General features: G+C 37.1%; 1 protein-coding gene across 1 annotated transcript; it reads right to left on the reverse strand.

Moving 5' to 3' along the window:
* Positions 1-3,273: 3,273 nt before the first annotated feature.
* On the reverse strand, positions 3,274-4,227 carry LOC143664687 (olfactory receptor 2B8-like). Its single transcript, XM_077138134.1, has one exon. The coding sequence runs from the start codon at positions 4,225-4,227 to the stop codon at positions 3,274-3,276; it is 954 nt and encodes a 317-aa protein (XP_076994249.1).
* Positions 4,228-16,945: the final 12,718 nt, after the last annotated feature.

The following is a 16,945-nucleotide window of genomic DNA, read 5'->3' on the forward strand; positions in this document are numbered from 1 at the left end:
ATAAAAATAAAATTAAAAAATAGAAATGAAAGAGAGGCACAAGATCTATTAACAGAAATCCTCAAAGTTTTGGAGCACAGGATTAGCATGCAAAAGTAAGTTGTGGCTTTATACATGAACAATGAACGATCCACGAAGGAAATTAAGAAGCCAATTTCATTTACATACAATTTCATCTAAAAGAGTAAAATACATAACAGTAAATTTAACCAAGGAGGTTACGACTTGTAAACTGATAATAACAAAACATTGCTAAGGGAAATTAAAAGAGACATCAATAAGTGGCAAGCCTTTCCATACTCATAGATTAGAAGACAATATTGTTAAAATGGCAATACTAAACAGAGTAAGCTACACATTCAACACAACCTCTATCAAAATTCCAGCAGCCTTATTTTCAGACATGGAAAAGCTGATCATCATATTAATAGGAATATAAGGGGTCCACAATAGCCAAAAGACTCTTTATAAAGAAGAAATTTGGAGGTGCTTCACTTTCCAATTTCAAAATGTACTAGAAAGCTACAGTAGTCAAAACAGTGTGGAAAGGACATAGGATAAACATATGGGTCAATGCAACAGAATTTCAAATTCAGAAACAATCCATATATCTACGGTCTATTCATTTTGGACAAGGAAGCCAAGACTACCAAGTGGGGAAAGAAAAGTCTCTTCAACAAAAGTGCCAGGACAATCACATATGCACATTCAAAAGAATGAAGTTGGATTCCATCCTTACATTGTATGCAAAAGTTAACTCAAAATGGATTTATGACATAAATGTAATAGCTAAATCCATAGAACTCTGTGAAGAACACATAATGGAAAATCTTCATGACCTTGATTTAGCAATTAATTCTTATATATAACACCAAGAGCACAAGCAACAGAAGAAAGAAACAGATAGGTGAGGCTTTATAAAACTTTAAAGTTTTTGTACATAAAAGGACATTAAAAGAAATGAAAAGGTAATCTATAGAATGGAGGAAAAGGCTTGCAAATCATGTATCTAATAAGAGTTTGGTGCAGAATATATAAAGAACTCCTGAAGTCAACAACAAGAATATGAAAAACCTATTTTTAAAAGGGCAAAAGACGTGAATGGACATTTCTCCAAAGAATACATATAAATGTCCAAAATTTATGATAGTTACCATTGTTGGCCATTAATGAAATGCTGATTGAAACCACAATGCAATACCCCTTCAGGCCCACTGTTATGGCTTTTTTTTTTTTTTTATTTTAAAATATACATAGAATAATAAGTATTGGGGAGGAGGTGGAGAAATTGACTTTCTCCAATTGTGCATGAAAATGTAAAATAGTGAATTCACTGTGAAAAGTGTATCCATGGATCCTAAAAGTTAAGTATAGAATTTCCATACAATCTGGCACTTATCTACTCCTACCCAAAAGCATTGAAAGAGGGACTCAAACAGATAGTTGTATGTCAGCATTAAAGTATTATTATTGACAATTATCAAAAGGTGGAACAATCCCAGTATACATCAATAGATGAATGGATAAACAAAAAATGGTGCTTGCATACGAAAGAATATTATTGAGCCATAGAAAGGAATGAAGATCTGATATAGACTAAAACAGGGATGAATTTTGAAAACATTAAGCTAGAAATAAACTTCTAATAATGTATGATTCCACCAACATTAAATATTTAGAATAAGCAAGTTCATAGAGAAAGAATATAGATTAGAGGTTACAGGGGCTGAGGGAGAGATGTCTAGGGAGTTATAGCTTCTTGGGTATAGAGTTTCTATTTGGAGTACTGAAAATGTTATTGTAGGGCGGGCCGCGGTGGCTCAGCGGGCAAAGTGTTTGCCTGCTATGCCGGAGGACCTCGGTTCGATTCCCGGCCCCAGCCCATGTAACAAAAACGGAGAAACAGAATACAATAAAAAACAAGAAAATGTTTAAAAATGTTTCCCTTTCTTCCTTCCTTCCTTCCTTCTATCCTTCCTTCCTTCTCTCTGTCTTTCCTTTAAAAAAAAAAAAAAAAAAAAAATGTTATTGTAAAAGATGATGGTGATTGCAGCACAGCATTGTAAATGTAATTAAAGAAACTGATTTGAACACATGTATTTTGGCTAAATGGTGAAAGTTATTTTAAAAAAATATGAGTGTAGACATTCTAGACATACAGGGTCTCAAGACATTTTCTTCCAATATATCCTTTCTTGGGATGGGAGACAGCTCTACTAAGACAAGTGATTTGAGAAGGAAGCAGAACTCTTGAGATTACACCTGTACACTAGATTCAGAAGGCAACCAATAAGACTGGAGCAAGTCAGAGTGCACTAGAAGAGTTTCTCCAAAAAGATTTGCAGAATAATTAAGATGAATAACTATATGCTGAAGAGATTCAGATATTTGACAGATATTTGATTTATTGGTAAATTCTGTATTTAAAAATTAGCAAGTAAAAAAATGCAGAATAATTTAAAACTCTAGAATAAAGCAAACATTTTTACAGCAGTAGTGGAATAATCATAATTTTCTGACTAAACTCTAAAGTGCAGTCAGAGTCATAATAATATAAACACTGAATATTGATCAAACCCAGTTCAGATTAAATTCTGCTGGGATGATGAAGAGTGTGCCCCCATGCAGCTGGGGTGGGAGAAGGAATAACTAACGCTGCTGTTTGGAAAGATAATGCCTAAAAAGGAAAAAAATCAAGAGTAAAAGTACGTGCTTTATTGAGATGCTGAGGTAAAAATAAAGAGTTGAAAGTTGTTGCTTTTGAAATGAAGAAAATAGGTAAAAGTGGAAGGTGAGTTTCCTGTACATCTTAAAATGTTTAAGAGAATTAGTTGGCTCTTCAAACTCTGTGCATGTATATCTTTGATAAAATGCCACTTTTAAATAAGATGAGTCACAAACAATGTGACAAAAGTGCACACAAACAGTATAGGGACAGAATCAAAATAGGGTGGAAGAAAGAGATAAAGCTGACAAGAAAAAATTGGAACAATAACCAGCAAATAATGAACACAATATCAAGAAATTCACAATTTCATAGAGCTTGACTTGGTTAGATTTATTTGACACCAGAAAGAAACATATTGCTTCCTCCCATAATGACGAATATCCATGAAAGTCACAATTATAAGGCAGACAGGAAATCAAAGAGAGGATAGGCCAATTTCTATAGATTACATAGCAAGTCATTATTTAAGCTTTACACAAATCCAAATCTACAGCTTCTCAAGAAAGTTTCTTTTGGAAAGTTCCTCCAATTTTTTATGAGTGAATCTAGATAAAATCTATTTCCCCTTTTTTTTGTTTCTGTATCACCAGCTTCCTTATAGCTTCTTTGACATCTCTGTTTCTCAAAGTGTAGATAATGGGGTTAATCAATGGAGGAATCAGATTATATAGCAGTGCCACAAACTTGGTAGCATCATGAGAGTGCTTTGGCTTGGGAGTCAGGTACACATAGATGATAGTACTGTAGAAAATGGACACCACCGTGAGGTGGGAGCCACAGGTCCCAAGGGCCTTCTTCCTCCCCCCAGGTGTCTTTATTCTCAACACACTATGGGCAATGCGTCCATAAGAGACCAAGATCAGTGAGACAGGAAAGACAAGGAAGATGCTACTAAACATCCTAATCTCCTTCTTGTAACTTGAGATGTCCACACAGGCCAGTTGCATGATTGGGGGTGTCTCACAGTAGAAATGGTTTATCTGCTGATGCCCACATCGGGGAAGGGTCATTGTGATAGGGGTGTGGATCAATGAGTTGCTGAAACCAAGACACCAGGATATGCTGGCCAGTATCCAACACAGCTGTGGTTGCATGAGAGTGACATAATGCAAGGGCTGGCAGATAGCAACATGGCGGTCATATGCCATCATGGCCAGAAGGACACACTCAGTGCCCCCCAGACCCAGTGTGATGAGGAGCTGGACTACACATCCAACAAAACTTATGGATTTGTCTGGCCCCCTGAGATTGACCAACATCTGAGGGCTGATGCAGGTCACATGAGTGAGGTCAATAAAAGAGAGATGAGTGAGGAAGAAATACATGGGTGTGTGGAGATGGGGAGCCAGACAAGAGACCAGAATAATGGTTCCATTGCCCATGAGGGTTAGAAGGTAGAATATCAAGATGAACACAAATAAGATGCGCTCTAGCCATGGTTGTTCTGAGAAGCCCACCAAGATGAAGCCCCCTCCAGATGTGTAATTGTCTCTTTCCATCACCTCCCTGGTGTCCTATAAAAAAATAAAAAAGCAACTGACAATTGTGTTCTGTCTGTGGTGTGTGAGAATGCTGCCTCTAACTGAATTTAGTAAATGTCCCTGTTAATTCATTTCCCCTTCCCTTTTCCAACAAGAGACAGGTGACCAATTTAGAGGTCTCTCATTTAGACACAGAAAATAATAATGTGTAGAAGAGATTGCTAACAGTGTCTTGTAGGAATTGCCACATAACACAATTCTTTCTCCCAACTGCACTGATATTTGTTTTATTCTTACTACATCTGGATAAAAATAAGTCAGTGGAAGGTTGAAAGTGGTGAAAGTTAAATTCGCCATCAAGAAAGGAAAGCTCTGCCCTAAGCTAATAATAATTTCCATGCCTGGTGAATGTTGAGAGGATGTTTTGGTTTTGAAATTAAAGATTAATTCATGTGTCCCCACTCAAACTATATAAAATGTAAGGTTGACTGTAGTGATTCCAACTTCAATTTACCCCTGTTATCTTAGACCAAATGACTAAATTTGCATAGTGCATTGTACATTAAAATCTTCACTTAGAGAGCTCATTCAAACCATACAGTGGCCCACTTGTCATAAAAAAATTAAAACCTGGAGAAGAAACATGAATTGCAAAACTATATCAATGGTTCTCACCCATGTGCATGAGAACCACCATGAAGACTTGTTAAACATAGATTGCTGGGCCTCACCCTCAGAGTCTCTGATTCAGTATGTCTTAGTGGCATCAATATATTCCATTTCTACCAAGTTCCAGGAGATATTGATGCTGCTGGTTTGAAGCCACACTCAAAGAAACATTGTCTTACCTTTTTTATTTTTCCAGAGTAATCTTCATAGTATCCTTCATTGAGTAGACAGTCAACAGCAGCTTCCTTAATGAAATAACCAGTTATCAAGTTGATGAAGAAATTACAACAACCACCTTACATTACTAAGTTCAAGGAGAAGCTGGTGACAGAACTCTAGCTCCAAGGACCTGAATAAAGTCTGGATTGTACATTGTATCATCTTCACACTCTCAAACTACCTCCCTTACCTATCAGTGTCTGTTCTGAGTGCACATTGGTATCAGTCCAAATAAACTGAACCATTAGTAGATATGTAGAACTATGTACATTCCTGCATATATTGTGTACACATGCATATCTGCATAGGATACATATATCACCTGGGGGATTTGAGTAAATAGTTATTGCTAATGACCACAGAAAACATTTGAAATTAATTGTAATTTAACAGTATCATCTTAATACAGAAGCATCAACGAATCTCACATAAGGACATTCACTTGAAGAAATTTTTATCTACTGTTTCCTTTTCCATGCATTCAGAGTTTGTACTAATGAAGACAAAGTTGAAGATTTCAATGCCATATTAAAACTGTTATGTTCATTCAGGGAAAAGAATACTTCAGCCACTTTCTTCCTGGCCACTATATATACACACAACCATGAGCTACTATCTTTCAAGAATAGGCAACTATTCAGAAAGGAAACTTAAACCTGAATGTGAATGACAACTGGAAATGCAACTCAAGCATAAAGAAGAGATTTATCATCATGGCAAAATCAGCATTCTTCCTTGCTATTTACATAAATAAGAAAAGTCAGTTAGAATAAGAAACAGAAATTTAATATTCATTTTCAGCAAAACCAGAAATTAGCCAAAAGCCCAGACCAAAAATCTTGAGAAGAGCTGCTAAACATAGTTGGATTGAATACTATATGCAAGAGGGAATGGAGAATGATGCTTGGAAAGATTATTCTGCAGCTACAGATCTCAGGAAGAGACAACAAAAAACATTGTAAGCAACCATGCTTACAGGTTGGTGGCAATGATTGGATTTGGAAACTGGGGAATGGTCCAAATGAGAAATCACGTGGTCAAGCCATATTTATAAAGAGTGTCATAATATCAGAGAAGGAGAAGGTTTATATTTGATGAGCCCCACAACTTCTGCTCCCTGTGACTGGGGAGAAATATAGGATGAACAAATATATATAAAAAAACACCAGGATCATAAGACAAAATCCAGGGTTCCTACAATGAGACCCTTGCTGGTCATCATGCACACTTCATACAAAAGCTAGTTTGCAAAAAACACTTATCCTTCAATGATGAGTAGTGAAAAAGGCCTAGCAGAGAGCCTGTACCAAAAAAAATAAGACAAACACGATCAAAGCAAGAGGAAATATAAGTAACAGATAAAGACACATAGAAGAAAAAAATTTGACAGAGAGCAGAGGAAATTGGGAGAAGCATTTCACCATGAATAATAATTTTGTTTAAATCTGAAATTGAATCACCTCTAAGAAGAATGAACACAGTGAAGAGATTTAAAACTTAAAAAATCATAAGGTAAGAAAATAGGATATGAACTGTGACCCAACAAAGATCAAGAAATTCAGGGAAAAGAAAAATATTAAGCTATCACAGAAATAAAGAAAAATTGAATGGGGCACAAATTAAGGTACCTAGAAGAGAGAAATAAGAGAGTGAGCAAATTGAAACAGAAATACATGAAGAGTTTAAAGGAAATAAAAAGGAAAATATTAGCTATAAAAGGAAGGCATTGTAGGATAGGAGAACTCAAGGAATAATGAAGAGAGTGGAACTTTTACACATATCATTAGAAAGTATTTCTGAAATTAAAGAATATTTGGGTCTATGGATTTGAAGAATACACTATAGTCTTGGGAAAACTGATCAAGGCCAGTCAGCACTGAGATACTCTTGGCAAAGTTAGTGAATGTCAAAGACACAGAAGCCTTAGGCAATGAGACAAATGGGTTAAATTTCTTTTGAGAGAAAACAAATCAGTCTTTCTTCAGAAAACAAGACAATATTCAATGCTGCAAGACACTAAGGCAGAACACATAAAACTCTAAACTGGGCTCCAACTGGAGGGTAACAGGCCTGAGAAAATATACTTTGTGGTGACGCTTGCAATAATAAAAAAAAAATTATTTCCGTGAGAAAAGTGCCATATTAATGAGTGGGAGCAAGGAGTCATTGAGGTTTTCAAGGCATGTGGTAGACACCACAAGCAGGACAAAGGGCCAAAGATCCCTTCTCTGTCTCCATTTCAGACAAATGTGGAGACAGGATGGGGAAGCACCAATGAAGTGGAGCAAGTTGGATGCCTACCTGGCTGCACTGGGAAATACAATTAGAGGAAGGCTCCTCAAAGCATAAAGTACTTGAGGCATAATGCCAAGGTGGAGGTCCAAATGGACAGACTCTTAAGCATCCATGGATGGACTCTTAAGATGAAATGTGTGGCCCAAGGATATCATACCCAAAAGTTTTAACCATGCAAGAATGATGGGAAGTTTTTCCCATGAGCTCAAAGATGATATGAAAATCTACATGGAAAAGATGAGCAGGATGCATTGAAATGCACTTCCATACCCAACTAAAGTCAATGTAGGGTCAATGTGATGTAAGAGAACGTAAAAGTTGTTTGTCTTGAAAGTGTAGAAATAACAAATGTGACACAATTTTGAAGTGAAAATGTTAAAGAATACTTGGAAGATAAAGTAAAATGATTTTCCAATTATTAATAGCTAAGGGTTAAAGGCATCATTAAAGCTGAAAAAAGGACAGAGTCATAAACATATTTGAATACAAAGCATAATGTTAAAAAATTAATATCACCAAATAAAAATAAAGAGTACAAGTAAGAGTAAAAATATTAAGAATTTCCTCCATGAGCTAGAACAAATGTTCAAAACTATTATAAGGGGTTAATAATAGAATGGTAATGGGAAAAAAAGCACAAGGTTCCAAATTATGGACTATAGTTAACAGTAATGTCTTAATAACCTTTCATCCACAGTAACGTGTACAACATGAATGCCAAGGATCAATGATGGGGGTGGGGTAAATGCTAGCAAATGTTTTTGTTTGTTTACTGGAATAAAAAATAGATGTTGAATTACCTAGTTAGCAATCTAGAAAAAAAGATAAATTTGGACACATACCTCAACACTTTTAGCAATATAAATTTAACATGGGCCAAGTGTGTAAATACAAAAAAGAAACTATAATAGAGCTAAAAAAAACTCATGATAGAATTCTTTTTGGATGCTTCAAGGAAGAAGAGCTTTCCAACAATACAAAATCAAAAATTATTAAAAGTATTCATAAATTTACTTCTCTATTTCTTAAAATTTCAAAATAAAGTAAAAAATTGAAAAATAAAACAATTATTTGTAGTTCACATCATAAAAAGCTATAGTTGTAGGGCAGGTGATGGTGGCTCAGTGGCAGAGTTCTCACCTGCCCTGTCAGAGACCCGGATTCAATCCCCTGTGTCTGCCCATGCAAAACAAAAAAGCTGGAGTTTCTAAAATATGAAAATATCTGCAAATGAGTATGATTACAAAATAATAGATTACAAGAGGTATGGGGAGAGTTCCCCAAAAAAGAAATAGAAAGAATTCTGAAATTGAGAAAGGATTACAATCTCACTCATGAAAAGAAAAGTACAAATTTAATCTACTTTCAACGCCATTCTCAGTTTCAGCTTTGTAGAGTTGAAATTACAGATTTTGTGGAATCTAACTTCATGAAATTAAAGATTTTGTAATTGAGAAGTTGGGGTTGAAGAGATAATTATGATTACTGAATCATTATATAGATATTCCTTTTTACTTTCTGGTACAGTAGGGTAGACAGAGGGAAGTACCTGAAATCTCTGAACTTAATCCAGCTGCCTTGATTGCTAATAATGGTTGAATAACCTTTACCTTGTGCCCTTGTGATTGTAAAAACATTGTGACTAAACTTTACTTGTATGCATTTATCCAGTTTTTTATTTAAGAGTCTTGTGATCACTAAAGTTTATTAATGAAGGGGTCTAACCCAGAATTAACCTACTCCAAGCCCAAAGTTATTTTGATAGTCAAAATTGGATCTAATCAAATGGGACCACCATATGCAGTCATTAGACTCTAACCTATAAGTTACCTGTGCCTTGTTACAATACTAAAACTCACACCCATTACCATGTGAAGGCTGCCATTTCCTTACATACATTCTGTGACTAAACATGGAATCAATCTGTTCATGCTCAATAATTAGATCACCTCTAGTTAGATCATGTGGAACCAAATTGCTCATTATCCTAAACCTGCCCATTTTTTGATACAATAAAACTATCAGATACCACACTTCAGGGAGACAGACTTTGGGGCCAATAGGCCATTTATCTCCTGCTTCATGCCTAGCAATCAACTTTTCTTTCTTTGAAACCCTGGTGTTTCAGGAATTGACCATTTGAGTGCATAAGGCAAAAGAATCCACCACCTTTGTCTGGTAACAATTTGTAGAGATTAAATTAGCAAAAAAAAAAAAACACCTCTATTGAGATCAATTTACAATACCTATTACAATTATGAATGGCAAACCCTGTGAATCAGCAATTTCACTTCTAAAAATTTATCCTTCATATACTCTCACAGGCATACAAAATGATGGGTATAAAAAGCTACTCTTTGAAGCATTGTTTGTGATTCCTTGTGTGATAAGGGGGGCAGGAACACTACTGGGTAAACTGTGGCCAACTTAGAGGCCCTCAACTCTTCACCATGAAGGCTGCTCTTTATGGCTTGTCTCAGGGCCACCTCACTATTAGTTAGGAGGTCATTTCCTATGCCTGCTATAAACAGTCTACTTTAGTTTAAGGTTATCTCTTTCAGTAGCCAGAAGGCAAGGAAAACAACTGCTCCCATACCTACTTAACAATGTTTGTATGTTAACATAATAAACTCACCCTTGAAACTTTCCTTATAAAGTATTTTCCACCTGTTTTATATATATATATATATATTTCTCTTTCCTCACATTCTTCTTAAATAGAACTGTCTTTCAAATGGACCCAGTACTGGAGATAAAGTACAAAAAAGCAAAAGTACTAAGTATGGGGGCACAGACTATAGTAAAGGAAGTGCCATGGCGCAGCTCTCACATCAGTTCCAGGAAGAACTAGAAAGAAACACAAAATCTTTCAGAATATCCTTGAGTGTTTGATATGAATGAGGACTTCTCCAATTCCTTTTTCCTTAATAGCTCTCTGTCTCACCCTGCGGTTAATGATGAGACAAATCTGGGCTTTGTTAAACATGAATAGAGCTTCAGAAGAAAAGTTTAGCCACAATCTTGCAAATACAAAAGGATGGAGATTGTAATGAAATGGATGAGATTAGTGTTGCCTCTTACTGCTGCTCAGTCTCCTGGTCTTGCCCTGGTCTCTGGGAAGTCATTCCCATGTACATGTGTGTGCACTTTCATGACCATCCCTTCCCCCATCCCCAACCCATACACACACAAACTCACCACCGCCTCTGTGAGCATAGCAGTCTTCTACTCAGCTGCTGGTTCTCAAGTGGGTGTATCTGATCCTGTCTTAAGTGAAAAGAACCCACACACAGACACCTGAACTATCTCTTAAGTAAGTGTCCAACATTTGGGGGAGTTTTCTACGGATTTTAACTACAGATGGTACTGGTGAAACTAATGACATTTTTAAAAATTAAAAAAGTCATAAAGTGCAGGAATATTTTAAAGCCTAGAGTATAAATATTTAGAGTATTTGCTGAAATATTACTGAATTCTTATTCTTTCTTCTTTAATAAATATCCCTTCAGTTTTCTCCTTAGAGCCAATCATACATAGCCTCTTCTTTCTTCTCTTATATCGCTCTTTCTTTTCAGTAGAAAAGCCCCAATTTTATGTCCTGCATGCACCATTAGTTTAGTCAAAACTTCACTGAGGAGGCTGAGCAGAGTAAGGACAAGTGACAATGGATTTCCAGTGGAATCCAGCTAATGTTTAAAAGAAAAAGGACAAGCAGTTCTGTGCTGTCAGTATTCTCCTGCTCCCTGTAGGGTCACCATCTCTCATTCCTCTCTCAGAAGGGCAATTTAAAGATACTTGGAATTACTTGTTAACTCAGGCATACCTACAGGGACCAACAATCCCTAGTGTTCAATTAGCCTTTGCTATGGATAAGAAGATGCAGGGGGACTCAAAGACTGCAGTTTCCCATTGAGGATGCATTTGCCTCCAAGGGTACCTATTTTCAAAAAGCAATGTTTGGGAATGCCCAACAGTACAGAGTTCTATTAAAATTGTCAAGAGCATGAGATATGCTTCCTGTAATATAATTGGGTGGCCATTTTCTCTGTGTGTCAAATGAAAGAATAACTCACTAACCACATACTAATTTTATGAAATTGTCCTTCCAGTTCAAATAATCCCATTTTCTCCGTAAGGTCAATTCATATGCTTGAATTATTTAGACCTTGATTCTCATAACTAGAATATGAGGATCTTCATATATACAACATTCAGAAGATTGTATCACATTTATTGGTTAGTGACTTCAGCTATAATATAAAAGTATGGATTCTTAGGCATTGGCTGGTTGGGTAGACTTTGGAAGAAGACAGGCCACATTCAAATCATGGTGCTCCACTTAGTGCCTGCATAACTTAAGTTGAGTTACTCAAAATATCTAGCCTTCAATCTCCTGGTCAGTAAAATAAGGTATGGCTAAAACATAACTAACTTCCATGTTGTACCAATTGAATGACAATGTAGTACATTAGTTATGGCGGTGCTTGAAATAAAGTTACAGCTCAAAATGAAAACTATTATTATAGGAATCATTAACTTTGGATGGTGAAAAAATATTCCCTCAGCCAGAAAAGCATGGAGTAACTCCAAAAAGTCTAGAATCCTACCCAGGGGTCATCAAAGTAAAGCCATGATTCTGCTAATCTCATATCTGATTCCTTCTCCAACTATCATTATTTGTAAGCTCAATCTTTTCCTACTAAAAATTCATTCTAAAAAATGATCACTGGTATGGTGTGATAGTAACGGTAGAACTTAGGGTTGCAGAAACATAAAACTAAGCACCATCCCATATTTGCTATATGAATTTGGAAAATTTTCTTAAAACCTTTAAACATCTCCCTTAAAAACTACATAGGAAATATAACAATAATAACCACCTCACAATTCTGTAAAAATAAGTGAAAACTTATATAAAAATGGTTTTCAATTATCAAGCAAACGTCAGTTGTTTTTATTGGAATAAATGGTGATTAACTCAGACTGAAAATTACTGAGCCTATAGAAGTTTTCAAAAAGGGTCTGACTGAAACCAACATTTCAGTAGATGGATTGAAATGACAGGGGTGGAATTTGAGGTAGTCATAATACTCACACTAAGCCTATAGCTTCCTGAACTTCCCACCACCTTACCATGGAAATATGTTTCTATTATCTTTGTTACTCCCTTTTATTCTTTTCTTTCTTCTATATCACTTACTCTTGGCTCATTATTTTTATGTTCATTTCTTCTAGCTAGCAAACTTGAATAACACCTTTAAAGTCTTAAAAATTATTGATAAACCCATGAGTCTTTGTGTCTGTGCAGATTATGTCTGTAAGTATTTACCAAATTAAAAATTACATGTGAAAACAGTCTTAAATATTTATTAATTAATTAAAAACTAAAACATAGACATCATATTGATCAAGAAGATACGTAAGAAGCTGCATCTCTGTGGAAGTGGGGACATAAGAGAAAAAATGGGAGCAGCTCACATTAAGAATACATTAGGTAGGGATTCATCAACATGGCAATGTATGAGATCCCCTGGAAAACCCACCCCAGAGGTTCAGTGAATAAATGGACAAATCTCCCTTGCTTAGAAATCTGGGGGAAGGTGGAAACTAGAGAAGTATTCCACAAAGGCTGAATCAAAGAAAGAGAAACATATGAGGTAGGGCACTTCCATCCTGGACGTGCCAATCCTCTCCCCTCCCCCTAATGTGGTACCATGCAGTCTGAGAAGCACCAAGAGAGAGCAGTCAGGATCCCTCCTACCTCCTACTGGGAACACAGACTATAAAAATTCTAACAGCATTGGGTTATATCTCAACATATATCCAGGCACAGGGACCCAAGTCCACAAAAACCAGGGCAGAACACAAGCTACTAAGGAGTACTGAATACAAAGAAGGCCCCAAGGACGAGCTTCCAAAATAAAAGATTAGAGACAAAATGGCAGAACATACTTCTCTCCCACAAGCAGTGAGTAGCCCGGCAGGAACTGGCTGCATCACCTGTTTTGGGGATCTGCAGATTAGGGGAGGACAGTATAACACACAGGAAAGTGTGGAATCAAAGTGTGGAGAAACCATGGGAAGAGGCTGTATTTCCATCCATGGATTCTGGTGGCCATACCCAACCCATGAGAGATGCAGCAGTGGGTGGCTCGATTGTTGATTGGTGAATGGCTGTGGACTGTAACAGCCTGCGGAGTCCTCTGCCCCAAGTACAGAGAGGGACACAGATTAACACTTGTGCCAGATATTGATTGGCAAATTGAGAGCATGGATCTCCACACTTTAAACCTCTCCTGGTCAGACATTGATGGCACCACTGTTTCAAGTTTTCAGTGTCACCAGCTTGCCCTCAGGGAACCAGCTTGCCATGCCCATGGGGGAGGGCTGCCAGCCTCCATTGATTGGGAGGCTTACAGTTCGTTGTGGGATCTCAGGTGTTCCACCCTTCCAGACAGGGGTGTGATGTGTGTCCAGTCACTGATGTCTCCTCCCACTCCCAGCAGCTTATGTGTACAGTTCCTGGTTATTTACTAGCTGCTCTGGAGGACAAACTAAATTCAACACTTCACTATGCCATCATCTTGCCCTGCCTCTCTCCTATAATAGGTTTAAAAGGCAGGAAGTGTATGTCCCCACTTTATTCTTGTTTTTCAAGATGTTTTTGAGGCCTCTTTCCCGTCCAAATAAATTTGATAATTAGATTTTCCATTTCTGCAACATAGGCTACTCAAATGTTTCCTTTTTTTCTGCATTTGTTTTCTTTTTTTGTTCAAATTCAATTGTTGTGTTTTCTAGTTCACTGATTTTTTTCTGCCTCTTCAAATTTGCAGTTGTGCTCTTGTAGTATATTATTAATTCAGTCTGTTATAGCTTTCATTTCTGTAAGAGCTGCTACTTTTCTGTGTATTCTTTCAAATTATTCTTTATGCTCACCTGGTACAGTTCCTGGTTATTTACTAGCTGCTCTGGAGGACAAACTAAATTCAACACTTCACTATGCCATCATCTTGCCCTGCCTCTCTCCTATAATAGGTTTAAAAGGCAGGAAGTGTATGTCCCCACTTTATTCTTGTTTTTCAAGATGTTCCAATCTACTGGACAGGCTGGAAAATGCAGAATAAAGGAAGGGCTTTTTGAACCTTTCCAAACCCCAACTGAGGGCCCATTGGAGCTGATCTACACTACTCTGCCTGGGCACCAAGCCCTATATTGTCCAGGAAATACAATGATCAAATATTCAAAGACATGTCTAAATACAAACCAGGCAACAACATAATCCTGGACAAGAGAGATAAACTAACTTTTACAGAATAAACCCATCGAGATAATCAGATGACAACATAGCAGAAAAAAAACTCAATTCATACTAAAATGTATGGAAGCAGGAAGATGTAACCCAGACAAAGGAACAAATTGCAAAGTCAGAAGAGAGAGAATTTAGAACAACTAATTAAAAGCATTCAAACAAATCTCTTAAGCAAATTCAATGAGATGGATAAAGAGATAAAGGACATTAAGAAGACACTAGGTGAGCATAAAGAATAATTTGAAAGAATACACAGAAAAGTAGCAGCTCTTACAGAAATGAAAGCTATAACAGACTGAATTAATAATATACTACAAGAGCACAACTGCAAATTTGAAGAGGCAGAAAAAAATCAGTGAACTAGAAAACACAACAATTGAATTTGAACAAAAAAAGAAAACAAATGCAGAAAAAAAGGAAACATTTGAGTAGCCTATGTTGCAGAAATGGAAAATCTAATTATCAAATTTATTTGGACGGGAAAGAGGCCTCAAAAACATCTTGAAAAACAAGAATAAAGTGGGGACATACACTTCCTGCCTTTTAAACCTATTATAGGAGAGAGGCAGGGCAAGATGATGGCATAGTGAAGTGTTGAATTTAGTTTGTCCTCCAGAGCAGCTAGTAAATAACCAGGAACTGTACACATAAGCTGCTGGGAGTGGGAGGAGACATCAGTGACTGGACACACATCACACCCCTGTCTGGAAGGGTGGAACACCTGAGATCCCACAACGAACTGTAAGCCTCCCAATCAATGGAGGCTGGCAGCCCTCCCCCATGGGCATGGCAAGCTGGTTCCCTGAGGGGATAAGAAACAGACTTTATTCGCAGCAAGGAAGTAAGCTCAACCAAGCTCCAATTGCAGAATTAATTAACAAATTTTGATTACTTAAAAGAATCCCTGATAACAGATGAACTTAGAATAAGCACTAAGTAATCATTTTTTGCACAAGCAGAGGGAGTAGGGCTGACAGAAAAAAAAAACAGAGGCTTTTTGAGTTAGACAGCACAAAATGCTGGAAAAGGCTGGAGCCTAAGAAAATGGGGCCTATAGAACTATGGGACATGAAGTCATATACGAACTCCAGCTCTTGATGAGAAAACCCAGGAAGTAGGGGTCCAGCTCTGAAAAGTCTTTTTTAAAATCTCCTAACATCTCATTGGTTAGAACTGCAAGCACTCTTAGGCTCCAGTACTACTCCAGGCAAGGGCAGAATAAAGGCATGTCTGAGAGGCAAAGTAAAGAGTCAGGTGGATAGGGACAATTTCCTAAAGAGTTTATCTTCCTGAAGAAAAGGGGGCATGGCCCAGCTGTAGTGGAATCCCTCATTTCCAGAAATTGAAAAATAGAAGCAATCAAAGCCCCCCTACTACCTCAGCCTCAACCAACCCCAGTCAGAGAGAGCATGCTGAAATAAAAAGCACACCTCACTTAAAGTGGGTGGGAAGCTGCAAGCAGACAAGTGCTGCATGCTGAGCAGGTTAGGAAAAGCACAGGGTCTAGAGGTTTCATAAGAAAGTTTGAAAATCTGCTGGGTCTCACCCACAAGGAAACTTGACACAGGATACTCTCTCCTCCTGAGATGTGGGTCTGCCTGGTTTGGGAAAAATCTCACTGGGGTTAATAATATCTGAGGAGACCCTCCTCCAAAGAAAAGCTCCATATAGGCAGGGAAAAGGACAGTAAAACAAGAATTGAAAAACTCTGATCAGTTAAAAAGAACTTATGCTAGAGGGCTAGAATAATTTGAATGGAATTCAAACTACTGAATTTGAATAGAGAACAAAGCCATCCACAAAGAACACCTTAGATAAAACAGTGAACAAAACCCCCACAATAAACTAATTAAGGAAATCAGATGCCTAGATGCCAGCAAAAAATAAGGAGTCATATCAGGAAAACCAAAGATATGGCCCAGTCAGAGCAACACACCTACATATCAAATGAGATACAGCAGTTGAAACAACTAATTCAGGTTGCTTGAAGACATGCAAAATCTCAAGTCAAATAGAGGTGAGGGATGAAATAAAGAAAGGAAGGCATTGGGCAAAAGTAAAGACGAACTTGAAAGATTGAAAAAAACATATTGCAGAACTTATGGAAATGAAAGGCATTATAGAAGAAGTGAAAAAATGGAGACTTTCAACAATAGATTTGAAGAGGTAGAATAAAAGATGAGTGAACAAGGAGACAGGACAACTGAAATCTCACACACAAAAGAAAATATAGGAAAAGAATGG

This window comes from Tamandua tetradactyla, chromosome 20 (assembly GCF_023851605.1).
Source record: "Tamandua tetradactyla isolate mTamTet1 chromosome 20, mTamTet1.pri, whole genome shotgun sequence".
NCBI lineage: Eukaryota > Metazoa > Chordata > Mammalia > Pilosa > Myrmecophagidae > Tamandua > Tamandua tetradactyla.